The 18,926-nt window shown below is 47.6% G+C and overlaps 1 protein-coding gene across 1 annotated transcript in view; it reads right to left on the bottom strand.

The window, feature by feature from the left end:
- Positions 1–18,549, bottom strand: part of LOC311228414 (phosphatidate phosphatase LPIN1-like) — a gene marked incomplete at its 3' end in the record, with an annotated part of 47,878 nt that extends 29,329 nt beyond the window's left edge. Inside the window, 3 exon segments of the mRNA XM_084314322.1 lie at positions 9,964–10,220; positions 17,557–17,652; positions 18,352–18,549. Coding sequence (XP_084170448.1) covers positions 9,964–10,220; positions 17,557–17,652; positions 18,352–18,543 — 545 coding nt within the window. The 5' untranslated portion in view covers positions 18,544–18,549.
- Positions 18,550–18,926: the final 377 nt, after the last annotated feature.

The raw sequence follows: 18,926 nt of genomic DNA, 5'->3' as shown, positions 1-18,926 counted from the left end.
GACTGTAGCACTCACTCACTCAAGACTGTAGCACTCACTCAAGACTGTAGCACTCACTCACTCAATAATGTAGCACTCACTCACTCAAGACTGTAGCACTCACTCACTCAATACTGTAGCACTCACTCACTCAAGACTGTAGCACTCACTCACTCAAGACTGTAGCACTCACTCACTCAAGACTGTAGCACTCACTCAAGACTGTAGCACTCACTCACTCAAGACTGTAGCACTCACTCACTCAAGACTGTAGCACTCACTCACTCAAGACTGTAGCACTCACTCAAGACTGTAGCACTCACTCACTCAAGACTGTAGCACTCACTCACTCAAGACTGTAGCACTCACTCACTCAAGACTGTAGCACTCACTCAAGACTGTAGCACTCACTCACTCAAGACTGTAGCACTCACTCACTCAAGACTGTAGCACTCACTCACTCAAGACTGTAGCACTCACTCACTCAAGACTGTAGCACTCACTCAAGACTGTAGCACTCACTCACTCAAGACTGTAGCACTCACTCACTCAAGACTGTAGCACTCACTCAATACTGTAGCACTCACTCAAGACTGTAGCACTCACTCACTCAAGACTGTAGCACTCACTCACTCAAGACTGTAGCACTCACTCACTCAAGACTGTAGCACTCACTCACTCAAGACTGTAGCACTCACTCACTCAAGACTGTAGCACTCACTCACTCAAGACTGTAGCACTCACTCAAGACTGTAGCACTCACTCACTCAAGACTGTAGCACTCACTCACTCAATACTGTAGCACTCACTCACTCAATACTGTAGCACTCAATACATTAAAGATTAAATGAGGTCATTTTTGTATTTGTCCTGTGTCTGTTGTTGCTGTGAAAAAAAGATTTATGGAAAAATGCATACACTGTAATTGCAGAAACAATTACCAATGTGTTTACATGGCTTATTAAAGGAATCTGAATCTGAAAAAAGGTACAAATCAGAAGACAAATTTACAGCAAAAAACAAACCAAATCAATAAGGGAGAATAAGCTAATTTGCGCAGTTTCCAACCAGGTCTTACCACGACCGAGATATGAACAGCAATGCCTGGAAATGCTGTGAGTAGTAATGTATGTAACTCATGTAACGTTAGCTGAGGTAGGAACGGTAATCAATCAGTGGTATCGCTTGTGGCACCCTGTGCACTTTAGATTCTACATGTACACCACCAGCGCCTCGTGGCCAATGTGATCAGTGATCACAGCCTTATATGGTACACCTTAGCTAAGGAGGCTCTGGGAAGCAGTTTGGCAGTTACCCTGGAGTTAGACAAGCAGATACATACCCTTTTCTTCTCTGTGCATCCATTACGCTTAAGGAACAGCCGCACCATTTTTCAAAAAACAACAGGGCTTTTGAGGTGATGAAATCACTGCGCCCAGGCAGCAGTGGTTCGGCAAAAAAGTATATCTGCTTAGAAAACGAAAATGTAGAAAAAAGTGGTAAACATGTGGTAAATACTAGGGATGCACCGAATGGGAAATTCTTGGCCGAAACCGATACCGAAAATAGGAAACAGTTGGCCGAAAACCGAAAGCCGAAAGGCCGAAAATGATTCATAGAATAGAATTTTTTTTACCAATGTTGTTCAGCTACCTGATTATGGAAAAATATATGATTATGGCTAAACTTAACTTAAATAATAAATAATCACTATTATGGGTCTTTTTGTATCACAAACAGTACTGTATTTACAAATCTGGTATGTCATAAATGTCTAGATGTAGCAGTACTGTCTATCTGTATGTCATGTATGTCATATATGTCCTGATGAATTGAAAATGGGGGACCCTGATGTAAACAAGACGAAAGTCTTTCTCTGGTCTGCATCCCCTTAACAATTGTGTGTATTGAGCTGTACTGTATTGTACCCATTCTGCAATCTGTTAATAAAGTTTTCAATCAATCAATCAATCAGAGAGAGAGAGAGAGAGAAAGAGAGAGAGAGAGAGAGAGGCGGACATCTGTGCTCTACTGAGCACACCTTTCTAGTCCCCAGATGACTTTGGCACAGTAGACAGCGTCAATGTGAGAGAAACAATCCCTCCCCCTCTCGCTCTGAATAATATGCATATTAGATCACTCAGTGATATATATAGTAAATAAGGATAAAGTATGTTAAAGACGCATTTATTGGACTTGTTGCGCGCGGAGTTTACATACTGTAGAAACAGCGCGACTCCCGAGGAGATGCATTGCTCCCGAGTCCAAAGAGGAGTATCACACAGGACTGAAGAGCTCACAGCGCGCATGTAATGAATCCGCGTTTTGATGACATCATCACAACAACACGCGTTAGGTTGCTTCTGTTTCGGTGATATATTTTCGGTGAAAAAACTCTTTCGGCCGAAAGCCGAAAGGCCATTTTTGGCCATTTTCGGTGGCCGAATTTTCGGTGCATCCCTAGTAAATACACAGGTCACAACATGTTTACAGGAACGTTTTGGAGTGTATTTTGTGACTGTTGGGAACTAGGCTACCCTGGCACACCTACTTCCAGTGAATTACGCTAAGCTAGGCTAACGGCGCGGCTGTTCCCTAAGCCTAATGCATGCACAGAGAAGAAAAGGGTATGTAATCTGCTTGTCTTAACTCCAGGGTAGATGGCAAATAAGCTAATTTCCCCAAAAGTTGCCGTGTTCCTTTAAAGGTAGTGCTAAGGAAACCTGATAGATACATTCACAGTCACACACATCATGACTGACAGCTCATGTGCCATGGCCGCCGCGCCAGAGACATAAATAACAGCGGTCTCTTATAACAACACATGTGACATCAGGGTCGCGATGTCGCTGGGTCTTCCCTCTGTTCCCGCATGCTAGGCATGCTGGGACAGTAAGCCCAGGCCAAATACTGCCCTATACTGCCCTGCATAACGCTTCTAAAATACTGCCCTGCATAACGCTTCTAAAATACTGCCCTGCATAACGCTTCTAAAATACTGCCCTGCATAACGCTTCTAAAATACTATCCTGCGTAACACTTCTATAATACTGCCCTGCATAACGCTTCTATAATACTGTCCTGCATAACACTTCTAAAATACTGCCCTGCATAACGCTTCTAAAATACTGCCCTGCATAACGCTTCTAAAATACTGCCCTGCATAACGCTTCTAAAATACTGCCCTGCATAACGCTTGCCCGGGATAAGAGACGCTTCCACGTCTCTTGCAGCCCCTCTTCTTCTCCTCACCTGCTAGCCTCCATGTCTCTCTCCTTCTCCTCACCTGCTAGCCTCCATGTCTCTCTCCTTCTCCTCACCTGCTAGCCTCCATGTCTCTCTCCTTCTCCTCACCTGCTAGCCTCCATGTCTCTCTTCTTCTCCTCACCTGCTAGCCTCCATGTCTCTCTTCTTCTCCTCACCTGCTAGCCTCCATGTCTCTCTCTTCTCCTCACCTGCTAGCCTCCATGTCTCTCTTCTCCTCACCTGCTAGCCTCCATGTCTCTCTTCTCCTCACCTGCTAGCCTCCATGTCTCTCTTCTTCTCCTCACCTGCTAGCCTCCATGTCTCTCTTCTCCTCACCTGCTAGCCTCCATGTCTCTCTTCTTCTCCTCACCTGCTAGCCTCCATGTCTCTCTTCTCCTCACCTGCTAGCCTCCATGTCTCTCTTCTCCTCACCTGCTAGCCTCCATGTCTCTCTTCTCCTCACCTGCTAGCCTCCATGTCTCTCTCCTTCTCCTCACCTGCTAGCCTCCATGTCTCTCTCCTTCTCCTCACCTGTTAGCCTCCATGTCTCTCTTCTTCTCCTCACCTGCTAGCCTCCATGTCTCTCTTCTTCTCCTCACCTGCTAGCCTCCATGTCTCTCTCCTTCTCCTCACCTGCTAGCCTCCATGTCTCTCTCCTTCTCCTCACCTGCTAGCCTCCATGTCTCTCTTCTCCTCACCTGCTAGCCTCCATGTCTCTCTTCTTCTCCTCACCTGCTAGCCTCCATGTCTCTCTTCTTCTCCTCACCTGCTAGCCTCCATGTCTCTCTCCTTCTCCTCACCTGCTAGCCTCCATGTCTCTCTTCTTCTCCTCACCTGCTAGCCTCCATGTCTCTCTTCTTCTCCTCACCTGCTAGCCTCCATGTCTCTCTCCTTCTCCTCACCTGCTAGCCTCCATGTCTCTCTTCTCCTCACCTGCTAGCCTCCATGTCTCTCTTCTTCTCCTCACCTGCTAGCCTCCATGTCTCTCTTCTCCTCACCTGCTAGCCTCCATGTCTCTCTCCTTCTCCTCACCTGCTAGCCTCCATGTCTCTCTCCTTCTCCTCACCTGCTAGCCTCCATGTCTCTCTTCTCCTCACCTGCTAGCCTCCATGTCTCTCTTCTTCTCCTCACCTGCTAGCCTCCATGTCTCTCTCCTTCTCCTCACCTGCTAGCCTCCATGTCTCTCTCCTTCTCCTCACCTGCTAGCCTCCATGTCTCTCTCCTTCTCCTCACCTGCTAGCCTCCATGTCTCTCTCCTTCTCCTCACCTGCTAGCCTCCATGTCTCTCTTCTTCTCCTCACCTGCTAGCCTCCATGTCTCTCTTCTTCTCCTCACCTGCTAGCCTCCATGTCTCTCTCCTTCTCCTCACCTGCTAGCCTCCATGTCTCTCTCCTTCTGCTCACCTGCTAGCCTCCATGTCTCTCTCCTTCTCCTCACCTGCTAGCCTCCATGTCTCTCTCCTTCTCCTCACCTGCTAGCCTCCATGTCTCTCTTCTCCTCACCTGCTAGCCTCCATGTCTCTCTCCTTCTCCTCACCTGCTAGCCTCCATGTCTCTCTCCTTCTCCTCACCTGCTAGCCTCCATGTCTCTCTCCTTCTCCTCACCTGCTAGCCTCCATGTCTCTCTCCTTCTCCTCACCTGCTAGCCTCCATGTCTCTCTTCTTCTCCTCACCTGCTAGCCTCCATGTCTCTCTTCTTCTCCTCACCTGCTAGCCTCCATGTCTCTCTTCTCCTCACCTGCTAGCCTCCATGTCTCTCTTCTTCTCCTCACCTGCTAGCCTCCATGTCTCTCTTCTCCTCACCTGCTAGCCTCCATGTCTCTCTTCTTCTCCTCACCTGCTAGCCTCCATGTCTCTCTTCTTCTCCTCACCTGCTAGCCTCCATGTCTCTCTTCTTCTCCTCACCTGCTAGCCTCCATGTCTCTCTTCTCCTCACCTGCTAGCCTCCATGTCTCTCTTCTTCTCCTCACCTGCTAGCCTCCATGTCTCTCTCCTTCTCCTCACCTGCTAGCCTCCATGTCTCTCTTCTCCTCACCTGCTAGCCTCCATGTCTCTCTCCTTCTCCTCACCTGCTAGCCTCCATGTCTCTCTTCTCCTGACCTGCTAGCCTCCATGTCTCTCTTCTCCTCACCTGCTAGCCTCCATGTCTCTCTTCTTCTCCTCACCTGCTAGCCTCCATGTCTCTCTTCTTCTCCTCACCTGCTAGCCTCCATGTCTCTCTCCTTCTCCTCACCTGCTAGCCTCCGTGTCTCTCTCCTTCTCCTCACCTGCTAGCCTCCATGTCTCTCTTCTCCTCCTCACCTGCTAGCCTCCATGTCTCTCTTCTTCTCCTCACCTGCTAGCCTCCATGTCTCTCTCCTTCTCCTCACCTGCTAGCCTCCATGTCTCTCTCCTTCTCCTCACCTGCTAGCCTCCATGTCTCTCTTCTTCTCCTCACCTGCTAGCCTCCATGTCTCTCTCCTTCTCCTCACCTGCTAGCCTCCATGTCTCTCTCCTTCTCCTCACCTGCTAGCCTCCATGTCTCTCTCCTTCTCCTCACCTGCTAGCCTCCATGTCTCTCTTCTTCTCCTCACCTGCTAGCCTCCATGTCTCTCTTCTTCTCCTCACCTGCTAGCCTCCATGTCTCTCTCTTCTCCTCACCTGCTAGCCTCCATGTCTCTCTTCTCCTCACCTGCTAGCCTCCATGTCTCTCTTCTCCTCACCTGCTAGCCTCCATGTCTCTCTTCTTCTCCTCACCTGCTAGCCTCCATGTCTCTCTTCTCCTCACCTGCTAGCCTCCATGTCTCTCTTCTTCTCCTCACCTGCTAGCCTCCATGTCTCTCTTCTCCTCACCTGCTAGCCTCCATGTCTCTCTTCTCCTCACCTGCTAGCCTCCATGTCTCTCTTCTCCTCACCTGCTAGCCTCCATGTCTCTCTCCTTCTCCTCACCTGCTAGCCTCCATGTCTCTCTCCTTCTCCTCACCTGTTAGCCTCCATGTCTCTCTTCTTCTCCTCACCTGCTAGCCTCCATGTCTCTCTTCTTCTCCTCACCTGCTAGCCTCCATGTCTCTCTCCTTCTCCTCACCTGCTAGCCTCCATGTCTCTCTCCTTCTCCTCACCTGCTAGCCTCCATGTCTCTCTTCTCCTCACCTGCTAGCCTCCATGTCTCTCTTCTTCTCCTCACCTGCTAGCCTCCATGTCTCTCTTCTTCTCCTCACCTGCTAGCCTCCATGTCTCTCTTCTTCTCCTCACCTGCTAGCCTCCATGTCTCTCTTCTTCTCCTCACCTGCTAGCCTCCATGTCTCTCTTCTTCTCCTCACCTGCTAGCCTCCATGTCTCTCTCCTTCTCCTCACCTGCTAGCCTCCATGTCTCTCTTCTTCTCCTCACCTGCTAGCCTCCATGTCTCTCTTCTTCTCCTCACCTGCTAGCCTCCATGTCTCTCTCCTTCTCCTCACCTGCTAGCCTCCATGTCTCTCTTCTTCTCCTCACCTGCTAGCCTCCATGTCTCTCTCCTTCTCCTCACCTGCTAGCCTCCATGTCTCTCTTCTCCTCACCTGCTAGCCTCCATGTCTCTCTTCTTCTCCTCACCTGCTAGCCTCCATGTCTCTCTTCTCCTCACCTGCTAGCCTCCATGTCTCTCTCCTTCTCCTCACCTGCTAGCCTCCATGTCTCTCTCCTTCTCCTCACCTGCTAGCCTCCATGTCTCTCTTCTCCTCACCTGCTAGCCTCCATGTCTCTCTTCTTCTCCTCACCTGCTAGCCTCCATGTCTCTCTCCTTCTCCTCACCTGCTAGCCTCCATGTCTCTCTCCTTCTCCTCACCTGCTAGCCTCCATGTCTCTCTCCTTCTCCTCACCTGCTAGCCTCCATGTCTCTCTCCTTCTCCTCACCTGCTAGCCTCCATGTCTCTCTTCTTCTCCTCACCTGCTAGCCTCCATGTCTCTCTCCTTCTCCTCACCTGCTAGCCTCCATGTCTCTCTCCTTCTGCTCACCTGCTAGCCTCCATGTCTCTCTCCTTCTCCTCACCTGCTAGCCTCCATGTCTCTCTCCTTCTCCTCACCTGCTAGCCTCCATGTCTCTCTTCTCCTCACCTGCTAGCCTCCATGTCTCTCTTCTCCTCACCTGCTAGCCTCCATGTCTCTCTCCTTCTCCTCACCTGCTAGCCTCCATGTCTCTCTCCTTCTCTTCACCTGCTAGCCTCCATGTCTCTCTCCTTCTCCTCACCTGCTAGCCTCCATGTCTCTCTTCTTCTCCTCACCTGCTAGCCTCCATGTCTCTCTTCTTCTCCTCACCTGCTAGCCTCCATGTCTCTCTTCTCCTCACCTGCTAGCCTCCATGTCTCTCTTCTTCTCCTCACCTGCTAGCCTCCATGTCTCTCTTCTCCTCACCTGCTAGCCTCCCTGTCTCTCTCCTTCTCCTCACCTGCTAGCCTCCATGTCTCTCTTCTTCTCCTCACCTGCTAGCCTCCATGTCTCTCTTCTTCTCCTCACCTGCTAGCCTCCATGTCTCTCTCCTTCTCCTCACCTGCTAGCCTCCATGTCTCTCTTCTCCTCACCTGCTAGCCTCCATGTCTCTCTTCTTCTCCTCACCTGCTAGCCTCCATGTCTCTCTCCTTCTCCTCACCTGCTAGCCTCCATGTCTCTCTTCTCCTCACCTGCTAGCCTCCATGTCTCTCTCCTTCTCCTCACCTGCTAGCCTCCATGTCTCTCTTCTCCTGACCTGCTAGCCTCCATGTCTCTCTTCTCCTCACCTGCTAGCCTCCATGTCTCTCTTCTTCTCCTCACCTGCTAGCCTCCATGTCTCTCTCCTTCTCCTCACCTGCTAGCCTCCATGTCTCTCTCCTTCTCCTCACCTGCTAGCCTCCATGTCTCTCTTCTCCTCACCTGCTAGCCTCCATGTCTCTCTCCTTCTCCTCACCTGCTAGCCTCCATGTCTCTCTCCTTCTCCTCACCTGCTAGCCTCCATGTCTCTCTCCTTCTCCTCACCTGCTAGCCTCCATGTCTCTCTCCTTCTCCTCACCTGCTAGCCTCCATGTCTCTCTTCTTCTCCTCACCTGCTAGCCTCCATGTCTCTCTTCTTCTCCTCACCTGCTAGCCTCCATGTCTCTCTTCTCCTCACCTGCTAGCCTCCATGTCTCTCTTCTTCTCCTCACCTGCTAGCCTCCATGTCTCTCTTCTTCTCCTCACCTGCTAGCCTCCATGTCTCTCTTCTTCTCCTCACCTGCTAGCCTCCATGTCTCTCTTCTCCTCACCTGCTAGCCTCCATGTCTCTCTTCTTCTCCTCACCTGCTAGCCTCCATGTCTCTCTCCTTCTCCTCACCTGCTAGCCTCCATGTCTCTCTTCTCCTCACCTGCTAGCCTCCATGTCTCTCTCCTTCTCCTCACCTGCTAGCCTCCATGTCTCTCTTCTCCTGACCTGCTAGCCTCCATGTCTCTCTTCTCCTCCTCACCTGCTAGCCTCCATGTCTCTCTTCTTCTCCTCACCTGCTAGCCTCCATGTCTCTCTCCTTCTCCTCACCTGCTAGCCTCCATGTCTCTCTCCTTCTCCTCACCTGCTAGCCTCCATGTCTCTCTTCTTCTCCTCACCTGCTAGCCTCCATGTCTCTCTTCTCCTCCTCACCTGCTAGCCTCCATGTCTCTCTTCTTCTCCTCACCTGCTAGCCTCCATGTCTCTCTCCTTCTCCTCACCTGCTAGCCTCCATGTCTCTCTCCTTCTCCTCACCTGCTAGCCTCCATGTCTCTCTTCTCCTCCTCACCTGCTAGCCTCCATGTCTCTCTCCTTCTCCTCACCTGCTAGCCTCCATGTCTCTCTTCTTCTCCTCACCTGCTAGCCTCCCTGTCTCTCTCCTTCTCCTCACCTGCTAGCCTCCATGTCTCTCTTCTTCTCCTCACCTGCTAGCCTCCATGTCTCTCTTCTTCTCCTCACCTGCTAGCCTCCATGTCTCTCCCCTTCACCTCACCTGCTAGCCTCCATGTCTCTCTTCTTCTCCTCACCTGCTAGCCTCCATGTCTCTCTTCTTCTCCTCACCTGGTAGCCTCCATGTCTCTCTTCTTCTCCTCACCTGCTAGCCTCCATGTCTCTCTCCTTCTCCTCACCTGCTAGCCTCCATGTCTCTCTCCTTCTCCTCACCTGCTAGCCTCCATGTCTCTCTCCTTCTCCTCACCTGCTAGCCTCCATGTCTCTCTCCTTCTCCTCACCTGCTAGCCTCCATGTCTCTCTTCTTCACCTCACCTGCTAGCCTCCATGTCTCTCTTCTCCTCACCTGCTAGCCTCCATGTCTCTCTTCTCCTCACCTGCTAGCCTCCATGTCTCTCTCCTTCTCCTCACCTGCTAGCCTCCATGTCTCTCTTCTTCTCCTCACCTGCTAGCCTCCATGTCTCTCCCCTTCTCCTCACCTGCTAGCCTCCATGTCTCTCTTCTTCTCCTCACCTGCTAGCCTCCATGTCTCTCCCCTTCTCCTCACCTGCTAGCCTCCATGTCTCTCCCCTTCTCCTCACCTGCTAGCCTCCATGTCTCTCTTCTTCTCCTCACCTGCTAGCCTCCATGTCTCTCTCCTTCTCCTCACCTGCTAGCCTCCATGTCTCTCTTCTTCTCCTCACCTGCTAGCCTCCATGTCTCTCCTTCTCCTCACCTGCTAGCCTCCATGTCTCTCTCCTTCTCCTCACCTGCTAGCCTCCATGTCTCTCTCCTTCTCCTCACCTGCTAGCCTCCATGTCTCTCTTCTCCTCACCTGCTAGCCTCCATGTCTCTCTTCTCCTCACCTGCTAGCCTCCACGTCCTTCCCGTCGTCGGAGCTGATGTCGATGGTGAACATGTCCTCGTCCTCCGAGTCGTCCCCAGTCCCCTCCCTCCTCACGCTGTCCGCCCGGGCCTTCCTCCTCCTCTTCCTCCTCTTCTTCATCACGCCGCCGCTCTCCCCGCCGCCCCCCGAACCGGAGCCCAGGGTCTGTACGGGGGGTCCCGAGGAGGTCTTCCCCGACAAGATGGGAGAGGTCGCCAGGTAGGAGGGCACCACTTCCTTTTATTGAGACAAAAGCAAAAGGAAGTAAAACCACATTAGTTGAAAAATGCATTATAACTTCAAAAGATTGATGATCATGGATAATCAATTTCTCCACTCAGATTAGGGTTAAGGTAAGGGAGAAGTTTATAATAAACTTTTAGGGTGAAAAATAAGCAAAATTATAAAAGATTTTCTACTATCTTTTACTTTTGCAGCTTGACAAAGTGACTTGGCGGGAAATAGGTACAACTTCATTCAATGCTGCATATATCTCTATCCAGGCCTTTATGAAGACATTCATTATAACTAATTATAATTGTTACCAGGTAAATCATTGTTTAAATGGAGAAATACTTTACGTGTTACATGCCTTGAACAGTTGCTCAGTATGGAAGTGTGGGGCAAGACTAGAGGTGCTTGGCTGGTACACACACAGAGGCACATGCACGCATGCACACACACACCATTCATACATTTTCTATTTAAATTATGTGTTATTATTCAATTATATTTATTATTATATATTATTATTTGTTTTATTTATTTATATATATATTTCTTCACTTTACTTAAATGTATTTCTTATTTTTCCAGTTCAATTATATTTAAAGTTCAAAAGCATCATGTGCTAAAAAGAAACAAGCTCAGTAAACGTGTATGATATTCCCAAATCAATGAATAATCATGTTTTAATAATCCTGATTTCAATATGAATAAAAAATGATCGTGATTATGATTTTTGCCATAACAGAGCAGCCCTACAGTAACACACACACATGCACGTATCCACACACACAGAGGCACATGCACACACACACACACACACACACACACACACACACACACACAGACAGATGAATTCACACAGACGGATGAATGAAAGTGTTTGGTTCCTACTTTATAGAAATACCACTGAAATACTACACCGCTGTTATTATTCTTTATCTAGGACCGTTTAGGCTGCATGAAACCAGTTGGACAAAGCATGAGCTCACACTGTCTCCCCCAGCAGCTAAATGTTTCCTAGAGAGAGAGAGAGAGAGAGAGAGAGAGAGAGAGAGAGAGAGAGAGGTCTCCCCCAGCAGCTAAATGTTTCCTAGAGAGAGAGAGAGACACGTCTCCCCCAGCAGCTAAATGTTTCCTAGAGAGAGAGAGACACGTCTCCCCCAGCAGCTAAATGTTTCCTAGAGAGAGAGAGAGACACGTCTCCCCCAGCAGCTAAATGTTTCCTAGAGAGAGAGAGAGACACGTCTCCCCCAGCAGCTAAATGTTTCCTAGAGAGAGAGAGAGAGAGAGAGAGAGAGAGAGAGAGAGAGACACGTCTCCCCCAGGCAGCTACAGTAAATGTTTCCTAGAGAGAGAGAGAGAGAGAGAGAGAGAGAGAGAGAGAGCCACGTCTCCCCCAGCAGCTACAGTAAATGTTTCCTAGAGAGAGAGAGAGAGAGAGAGAGAGAGAGAGAGAGAGAGAGAGAGAGAGAGAGAGAGAGAGAGAGCCACGTCTCCCCCAGGCAGCAGTCAGTCCAAAACAGGAAGTGCCTCCAAATTCTGGGAAAGCAGGCAGTTCCAGCTCTTTCTAGGAAAGGAGGGAAGAAGGCCGTGGGAGGAGGGGTCAGAGTTCACCATGTTTGTCTCACACGCCTCCTCTAGTAGCAGACTTTCAATACAAGGGACTGCGAGTGTGTGTGTGTGTGTGTGTGTGTGTGTGTGTGTGTGTGTGTGTGTGTGTGTGTGTGTGTGTGCATAAAACTGCCATAAACAATTATCATTCTCTATGCATGACTCATATGGCCAACACTCTGATTCTAATGAGGCTGCCAAGGAAGAGAGAGAGAGAGAGAGAGAGAGAGAGAGAGAGAGAGAGAGAGAGCCAGGGAGAAAGACAAAGAGGGAAAGGGAGAGGCAGAGAGAGAGAAAGAGTGGGGAAGCGAGAGAAGGAAAGAAAGAGAGACGGGAGAGATAAAAAAAAAAAAGCAAGAAAGAGAGGAATAAGCATAACAACAACTGTGCTCACTGTCACCAGCGACGTCGCTGCCCCCCGTCTCTCCCTCCCCATCCATGCCAGAGAATCTGACACCACTCTGGGGGGAATAAATCACCCGCTACCCCTGCTGCTGTAGGCTTTCCCTCCAGACCCCCGGCAATTCTACTGCTTGTTTACACTACTTTACCAGCAACTCACACAGACCTACTTCAACACTAAAACAATACTATATATAAATCCAGCCAGAACACACCAATCATTTCCTCTCAACATCGTATTACGTGGATTTTAAACCAACAACAATAATGTACTAGAATCAGTTGTTACGAAAGTCTTTTTCTGGTCTGCATCCTCTTAGCAGTTGTTTGTATTGAGCTGTACTGTATTGTACCCATTCTGCAATATGTTAATAAAGTGTTCAATCAATCAATCAACACTCTTACAACTGGTATATAGTTAGTCCTGGGCCATTTAAAAAAAAAATGCTATTAAAACTTTCTGTTCGACTGTAAATGACTAAGTATTTTGACTGTAAATGTTTAGTTTTTCTGTTTGTTGTCATTTTATTTCTTTGACTCTCTCCCTCCCATAAGAAAACAAAACTCTAAATTAAATGAAATTAAATGAAACGTGACTCCAGCTCCAGACTTAACACCATGTGATGTCATACAAGGACAGCCGTGACTTTAGGCCCGGGGTTGTGAAGGTGAAGGCCTCCTCCGTCAGACCCCTCCTCTCCCTACATTTTCTGGGGGAAATTCCGCACCTCGCTGCCAACTGTGCTCACTGTCACCGGGAAACTCTGTTTGAATCTGTGAGCAGCGCGGGCAGCCCGCGAGGAAGGGAGTTCTCAAGGGAAAGTAGCGTTGATATCATGGCTGCTTTTTATATATATATATATATATATATATATATATATATATATATATATATATATATATATAGCGCTTATATCCAAAGCGCTTTACAATTTGTTCCTCACATTTTACCCATTTACTCACACATTCACACCGACGGCGGAGGCGACCATGCAAGGTGCCAACCTGCTCATCGGGAGCAATTAGGGGTTAAGTGTCTTGCTCAAGGACACATTGACACGCTGCCCGGGAGGAGCGGGAAGCGAACCGGGAACCTCCAGATTGCCAGACGACTGCTCTACCTCCCGAGCCACCGTCGCCCCTACCAGTTTTTTTTTTTTTTTTTATCCTCTTTTTCTCCGCCTGATTTTCTATTTTTCTCCCCGTCCCAATTTAGTCGTTATGCCAATTCCCCCCCTCCCCTACCTGGTCGTTGCGCGCATGTTCCCCCTACTGGTCGGTACAAGGGAACCCTGAAGTCTACCACACGCTTCCTCCGACACATGCAGAGACAGCCAGCGGCTCTCTTTTCACCTGGCAGCGAGGACTCTCATTGGTGAAGTGTAACGCGTGGGAGGTCACGCTGCCTTCACCACTTCCTGCCTTTCGCTGAGCAGGCGCCCAGACCTGACCTGTAGGCGTCTTCCGCTCACTGTATCGAACTGAGACTCTGTGGCCCCAGAAATAAAACTTGTTGTTCTTTTTATACAATTTGCATCTTTTATTCATCTGCATTTCTACAGTTCACTGTCTTGGCTCATTAAAAATATTCCACAACAACTGTGTAACTGAAGAAAGAAAAAAAGGCAAACAAATTGCAAACACACACTGACCGCAACTTGATTAATTATTATCAACTATTAATTATTATCAACTATTAATTATGTCCCCGACGGAAAACCTTGTTACCATCTACAATAAAAATATATATACAGCCGTCTGTTTATTGTTTAAGATAACAATATCCAGTCTGTTCACCTCATTCCAATAATTATTATTGCAATAAAATTAAGCTAAAAATATATAAAATCTTCTTCTGTATATCAATCTGTTTTCTCTTCTTCATTTTCATCTTGTCCATGTTACTTGTGATTTTGTCATCATCTATTTCAACTTTCTTTGTTTACTCAACATCATTGTAAATGAGGGCACCCTCGATGGTCTTAGGACTTTTTAAATAAAGGTTGTGGTATGGAGATTTGCACAGTTTTAGTATGCACTACATTAATGTATATATACTGTAAATGTTCCACCTCACAGCCTTTCCCTCTCGCCCTTTTCCATTCATAGTACAGTGCACCACAAATAGCATCCAATTTCAACTTCCCTACTGTAGTCGACCACAGCAATTTCCTGGGTAGGACTACCAGTAACCGAGAAACACAGTTTCTACCTCCTAGCCAAAACTGTGTTGACTGTGATTATTTTGTATTCACTGTGTAACGATTGCATCATACCCTAATGGCTCCTCCTACTTTTTAATTTTTTTTCACAATTTTTCTTTATTTTCCCTTTTCAACATGAAACAAGACAACACAATACAGTAACAATACTAATAAACAAGACATCACAGGACAATAACAGTAATAATAATTATAATAACGACAATGACAAGACCATCAGTTAAATCAGAATAATGAAAAATAAAATAGTCATGTATAAATTAAATATATAAATGAATAAGAATATATATATATATATATATATATATATATATATATATGTACCATAAGGCGAGATTACCTGAGCACCCATCATCTCCAGTATCGACAACCAAGGTCCCCACCCCGTGAGGACCCCAAATCCGGCGCCCCAGCGAACCAGAGCATCATGCCTCTTTAACACTCACCAAGACCTCGAATCAGGGGCCCCCACCAGTCCGAGACCGCGTCTTGTTTTCTTTTCTCATATTTTTATATTCAGAGTTAATGATATTGTTTACACTGTTTATTTTTTTTTCATACGTATTTTTATATATTTGGTATTATTATCATTATTATTTTTTTCTCAACTTCTTTTTATTTGAATAACAGGTGTACAGCAGATACATGACCCACAGCACACGGCAATTATCTCACTCTCTGGTCCTTTCCCCCACCTGCGGCCAACAAAACTAAATAAAGGACAGGACAATAATAAAATCTAAAATAAACAATACTAAATAATAACAACAATGACAACATCATTGTTATACAACAGAGAGGCCTCTTACGCGTCTGTTGTACAACTTCTTCCACTAGGGAAACCCACCTCCAAAATTATACACAACCGGGGATAGACACCCCAAGACCCCCGGTCACCTGTTACTGTTCCGCAACTGTAAGTTACTTCCGGGGTAGGCCTGATTGGCCCCGACAGGCACGTGACAGGCGCGGCCACGCCCCGCGGCAGCCTCAGGACGCGCAACTTTCTCTGCCGCGCGGCACGCTTCGCGGCAGCATTATGTAGCAGTAATACGCCCTTTTTCACTATCCAGAAATAGCTCAATTGGCAGCGCTGCATTGGTGTGTATCCTACCGTCCGTTGCTGGCAAGTTCGATTCCCTTAAAAAAATTTTTTAACATGCATTCGTTCGCCGTTAAGTTTAGGCATGTTAACTTTAAGCATTGTTTCGGAGTTGGTTAAGGTTAGGCATTGTTTCGGAGTTGGTTATGGTTAGAAAGGTTAAGTTTAGGCACTGTTAAGGAGCTGGTTAAGGTTAGAGTTTGTCTTAGAGAATGGCAATAGACAGCCTATTTCCGCGTTGCAGCGCGAGGCAATAGACAGCCTATTTCCACGCGACAGCTCTCAGCAGCCTCGTTGCGCGTCCTGAGGCTGCCGCGGGGGTGTGGCCGCGCCTGTCACGTGCCTGTCGGGGCCAATCAGGCCTACCCCGGAAGTAACTTACAGTTGCGGAACAGTAACAGGCCCCCCGGTCCCCACCCCTCCTCCGACCAAACAGCAAAACCACCAATCGACACAGCCAGCGGCAGCATACAATTCACTAATTTTACCTTTAATTGTGGTCGATGACATTAGTATTTCTTCTATTTCATGTAATTCTAGTATTAGTTTATTTTCTCTTCTCAGTATATGTATAATGTTTCGCATTTGTAAATATTTAAAGAAATCAGTATTTGGGATGGCATATTCTGTTCTTAAATCCATAAATGATTTGAACTGCATATTTGTGTGAAACAGGTCTTTGACTACTAAAGCATTGCGTCTTACCCTAATGGCTCCTTCTACTAAAGCAGTGGTTCCCAAACTGTGGTGCGCGCGAGCGCCCTCTAGGTGGTGCGTGACATGAAAAGGCTAATGGTGGTAAAAAAAAAAAAAAAAAAAAAAAGAATTACAATAAAATTTCATACAAATCTTAGTCAAACCTTTAGTATTATGGATATTAAACATGCTGGCAGAGTATTGTCATGAACATTTTAATTAAATAAAGAAATTCCCTATCCATAGTCGCCGTGGGAAGAGATAAAATAAAAAATTAAATCTGTGCACGTAGACCAGCAACAATTTTTTCTAACAGAAACCCATTGGGGGGTGCGCAAGCTAGGTCGGGAGGTGACAGGGGGTGCACGGCCAAAAAAGTTTGGGAACCGCTGTACTAAAGCATTGCGTCTTACCCTAATGGCTCCTCCTACTAAAGCATTGTGTCTTACCCTAATGCAGTGTTTCTCAAAGTGGGGGGCGCGCCCCCCAGGGGGGGCGCAGAGGCATGACAGGGGGGGCCTTGAGATTTATTTAAAAAAAAAGAAAAAAAAGTTTTATTTTTTTTTATTTTTTTTTTTTATTCCAGAAAATTATCACTAAAGTGCTATCTGTTGCAGCTGCACTGTTCTCCGTGAAAATACCATTTCTCAAAATCTGAAAATCATTATTTAATAAAACACAGAAAAGGATCACCAAGTTACTCTGGATAAAAAAAACCTTTACAGACAACATTGAGACAAAGCTTCCTGACACATCTCCATCCAAACTCTTGGAAGAACTCTTTGAAATCTCACCTGATACCACCTAGAGAGCTAGTTTCAGAGTGTGGTGCTGAGTACCAAGTATCTCATCTCATGGCCCACCAAGTATCTCATGATGCAGCAGTTAAGGTGTTGATACCATTCAGCACCACATACAGTATCTGTGTGAAGCTGGCTTTTCATCCATGACAGCTCTGAAAACAAAATATAGCGCCAATTTGAAAGGTCACGATATTGGTGTTATTTCAATAAATTTAAACATGGCCCATTTCATGACTATTTTGTTGGGGGGGGGGGGCCCAAAATATTTTGGTCCGCCAAAGGGGGGCCTGACAGAAAAAAATTGAGAAGCACTGCCCTAATGGCTCCTCCTACTAAAGCATTACGTCTTACCCTAATGGCTCCTCCTACTAAAGCATTGTGTCTTACCCTAATGGCTCCTCCTACTAAAGCATTGCGTCTTACCCTAATGGCTCCTCCTACTAAAGCATTGCGTCTTACCCTAATGCCTCTGGTTTGTTTGGTTAGTTTAGTTGTAGTTGTTTACATACTTGGCCGTTTTCTGTTTCAATGACAAAGAAGGCCTCTCCGTTCTCTCCGAGCTTCATGTGGAGATCCACTGGTTCCCCATTGATCTCCATGTCCACCTGGAGGAGAGGAGAGGAGAGGAGAGGAGAGGAGAGGAGAGGAGAGGAGAGGAGAGGAGAGGAGAGGAGAGGAGAGGAGAGGGGAGGGGAGGAGAGAGGAGGAGAAGAGAAGAGAAGAGAGGAGAGGAGAGGAGAGGGGAGGGGAGGGGAGAGGAGGAGAAGAGAAGAGAAGAGAAGAGAGGAGAAGGGAGGAGAAGAGGAGAGAGGAGAAGAGGAGGAAGAGAAGAGAGGAGGAGTAGAGAGGAGAGGAGAAGAGGAGAAAGAGAAGGGAGGAGTAGAGAGGAGAGAGAAGAAGAGGAGGAAAAGAGAAGGGAGGAAAAGAGAAGGGAGGAGGAGTAGAGAGCAGGAAGAGAGGAGAAAGGAGAAGAGGAAGAGAAGGGAGGAGGAGTAGAGAGGGGAGGAGGAGAGGAGAGGAGAAAAAGAGAAGGGAGGAGGAGAGGAGAAAAAGAGAAGGGAGGAGGAGAGAGGAGAGGAAGAGAGAGGAGAGGAGAAGAGAGAACACAGGAGGAAAATAGACGAGGGGGCAAGAGGAGAGAAGAAGAGGAAAGGAGAATAGAGAAGAGATGGAGAGGAGATTGTGAACCGACTGTGAGAGAATCTAAAAACAACAACAAATGAAAGCTTGAAGTTCAAACAATCAAAGAGTTTTCCTCTAAAAACCGCACTGCGGGACCAGTTGTCCTACATCTCCTTCCATACCACTTTCTCCCGGGAGCGGAGGACGCCCATCTTCCCGAAGCGCACGTGGAAGGGCGAGCACTGCAGCGTCCCGTCAGGCTGCCGGACCACGATCACGTCGATGCAGCCGGACAGCGTCGCGGGGTTCAGTCCCCGGTACAACTCCTTGACCTGCACGAACACCTGCCCCGCCAGCTGACCCACGTAGTTCATGGTCTGACGGGTCTGAAGGAGGGAGGGAGGGAGGGAGGGATGGAGGGATGGAGGAGTGGAGAGAGAGGGAGGGATGGAGAGACGAGGAGTGGAGAGAGAGGGAGGGAGGGAGGGAGGTAGAGAACGATAGAGAGAAAGGGATAGCAATAGAGAGAGAGAAAAGGGGGAGCGATGGAGAGAGAAGGACAAAGAGAGGGTGACATACATTATTGCATGTTTACATTTTTTAGATGCACCACAGCATGTCTGTCAGCACGTTTTTCCAAAAGAAAAACCCTTCATCGAGAAACGTTTACACTGAAGCCCCAAGGCCTTCAGCGTAAAGCCAAGTGCTCCTCCAAATATGTAATAATAATAATAATTAATAATGAATTGCATTTATA

The sequence above is a fragment of the Notolepis coatsorum genome, assembly GCF_963971535.1.
Source record: "Notolepis coatsorum genome assembly, chromosome: 5".
Classification (NCBI taxonomy): domain Eukaryota; kingdom Metazoa; phylum Chordata; class Actinopteri; order Aulopiformes; family Paralepididae; genus Notolepis; species Notolepis coatsorum.
Note: the sequence above shows the minus strand (reverse complement) of the source record. Positions and strands in the feature narration are given on the sequence as shown.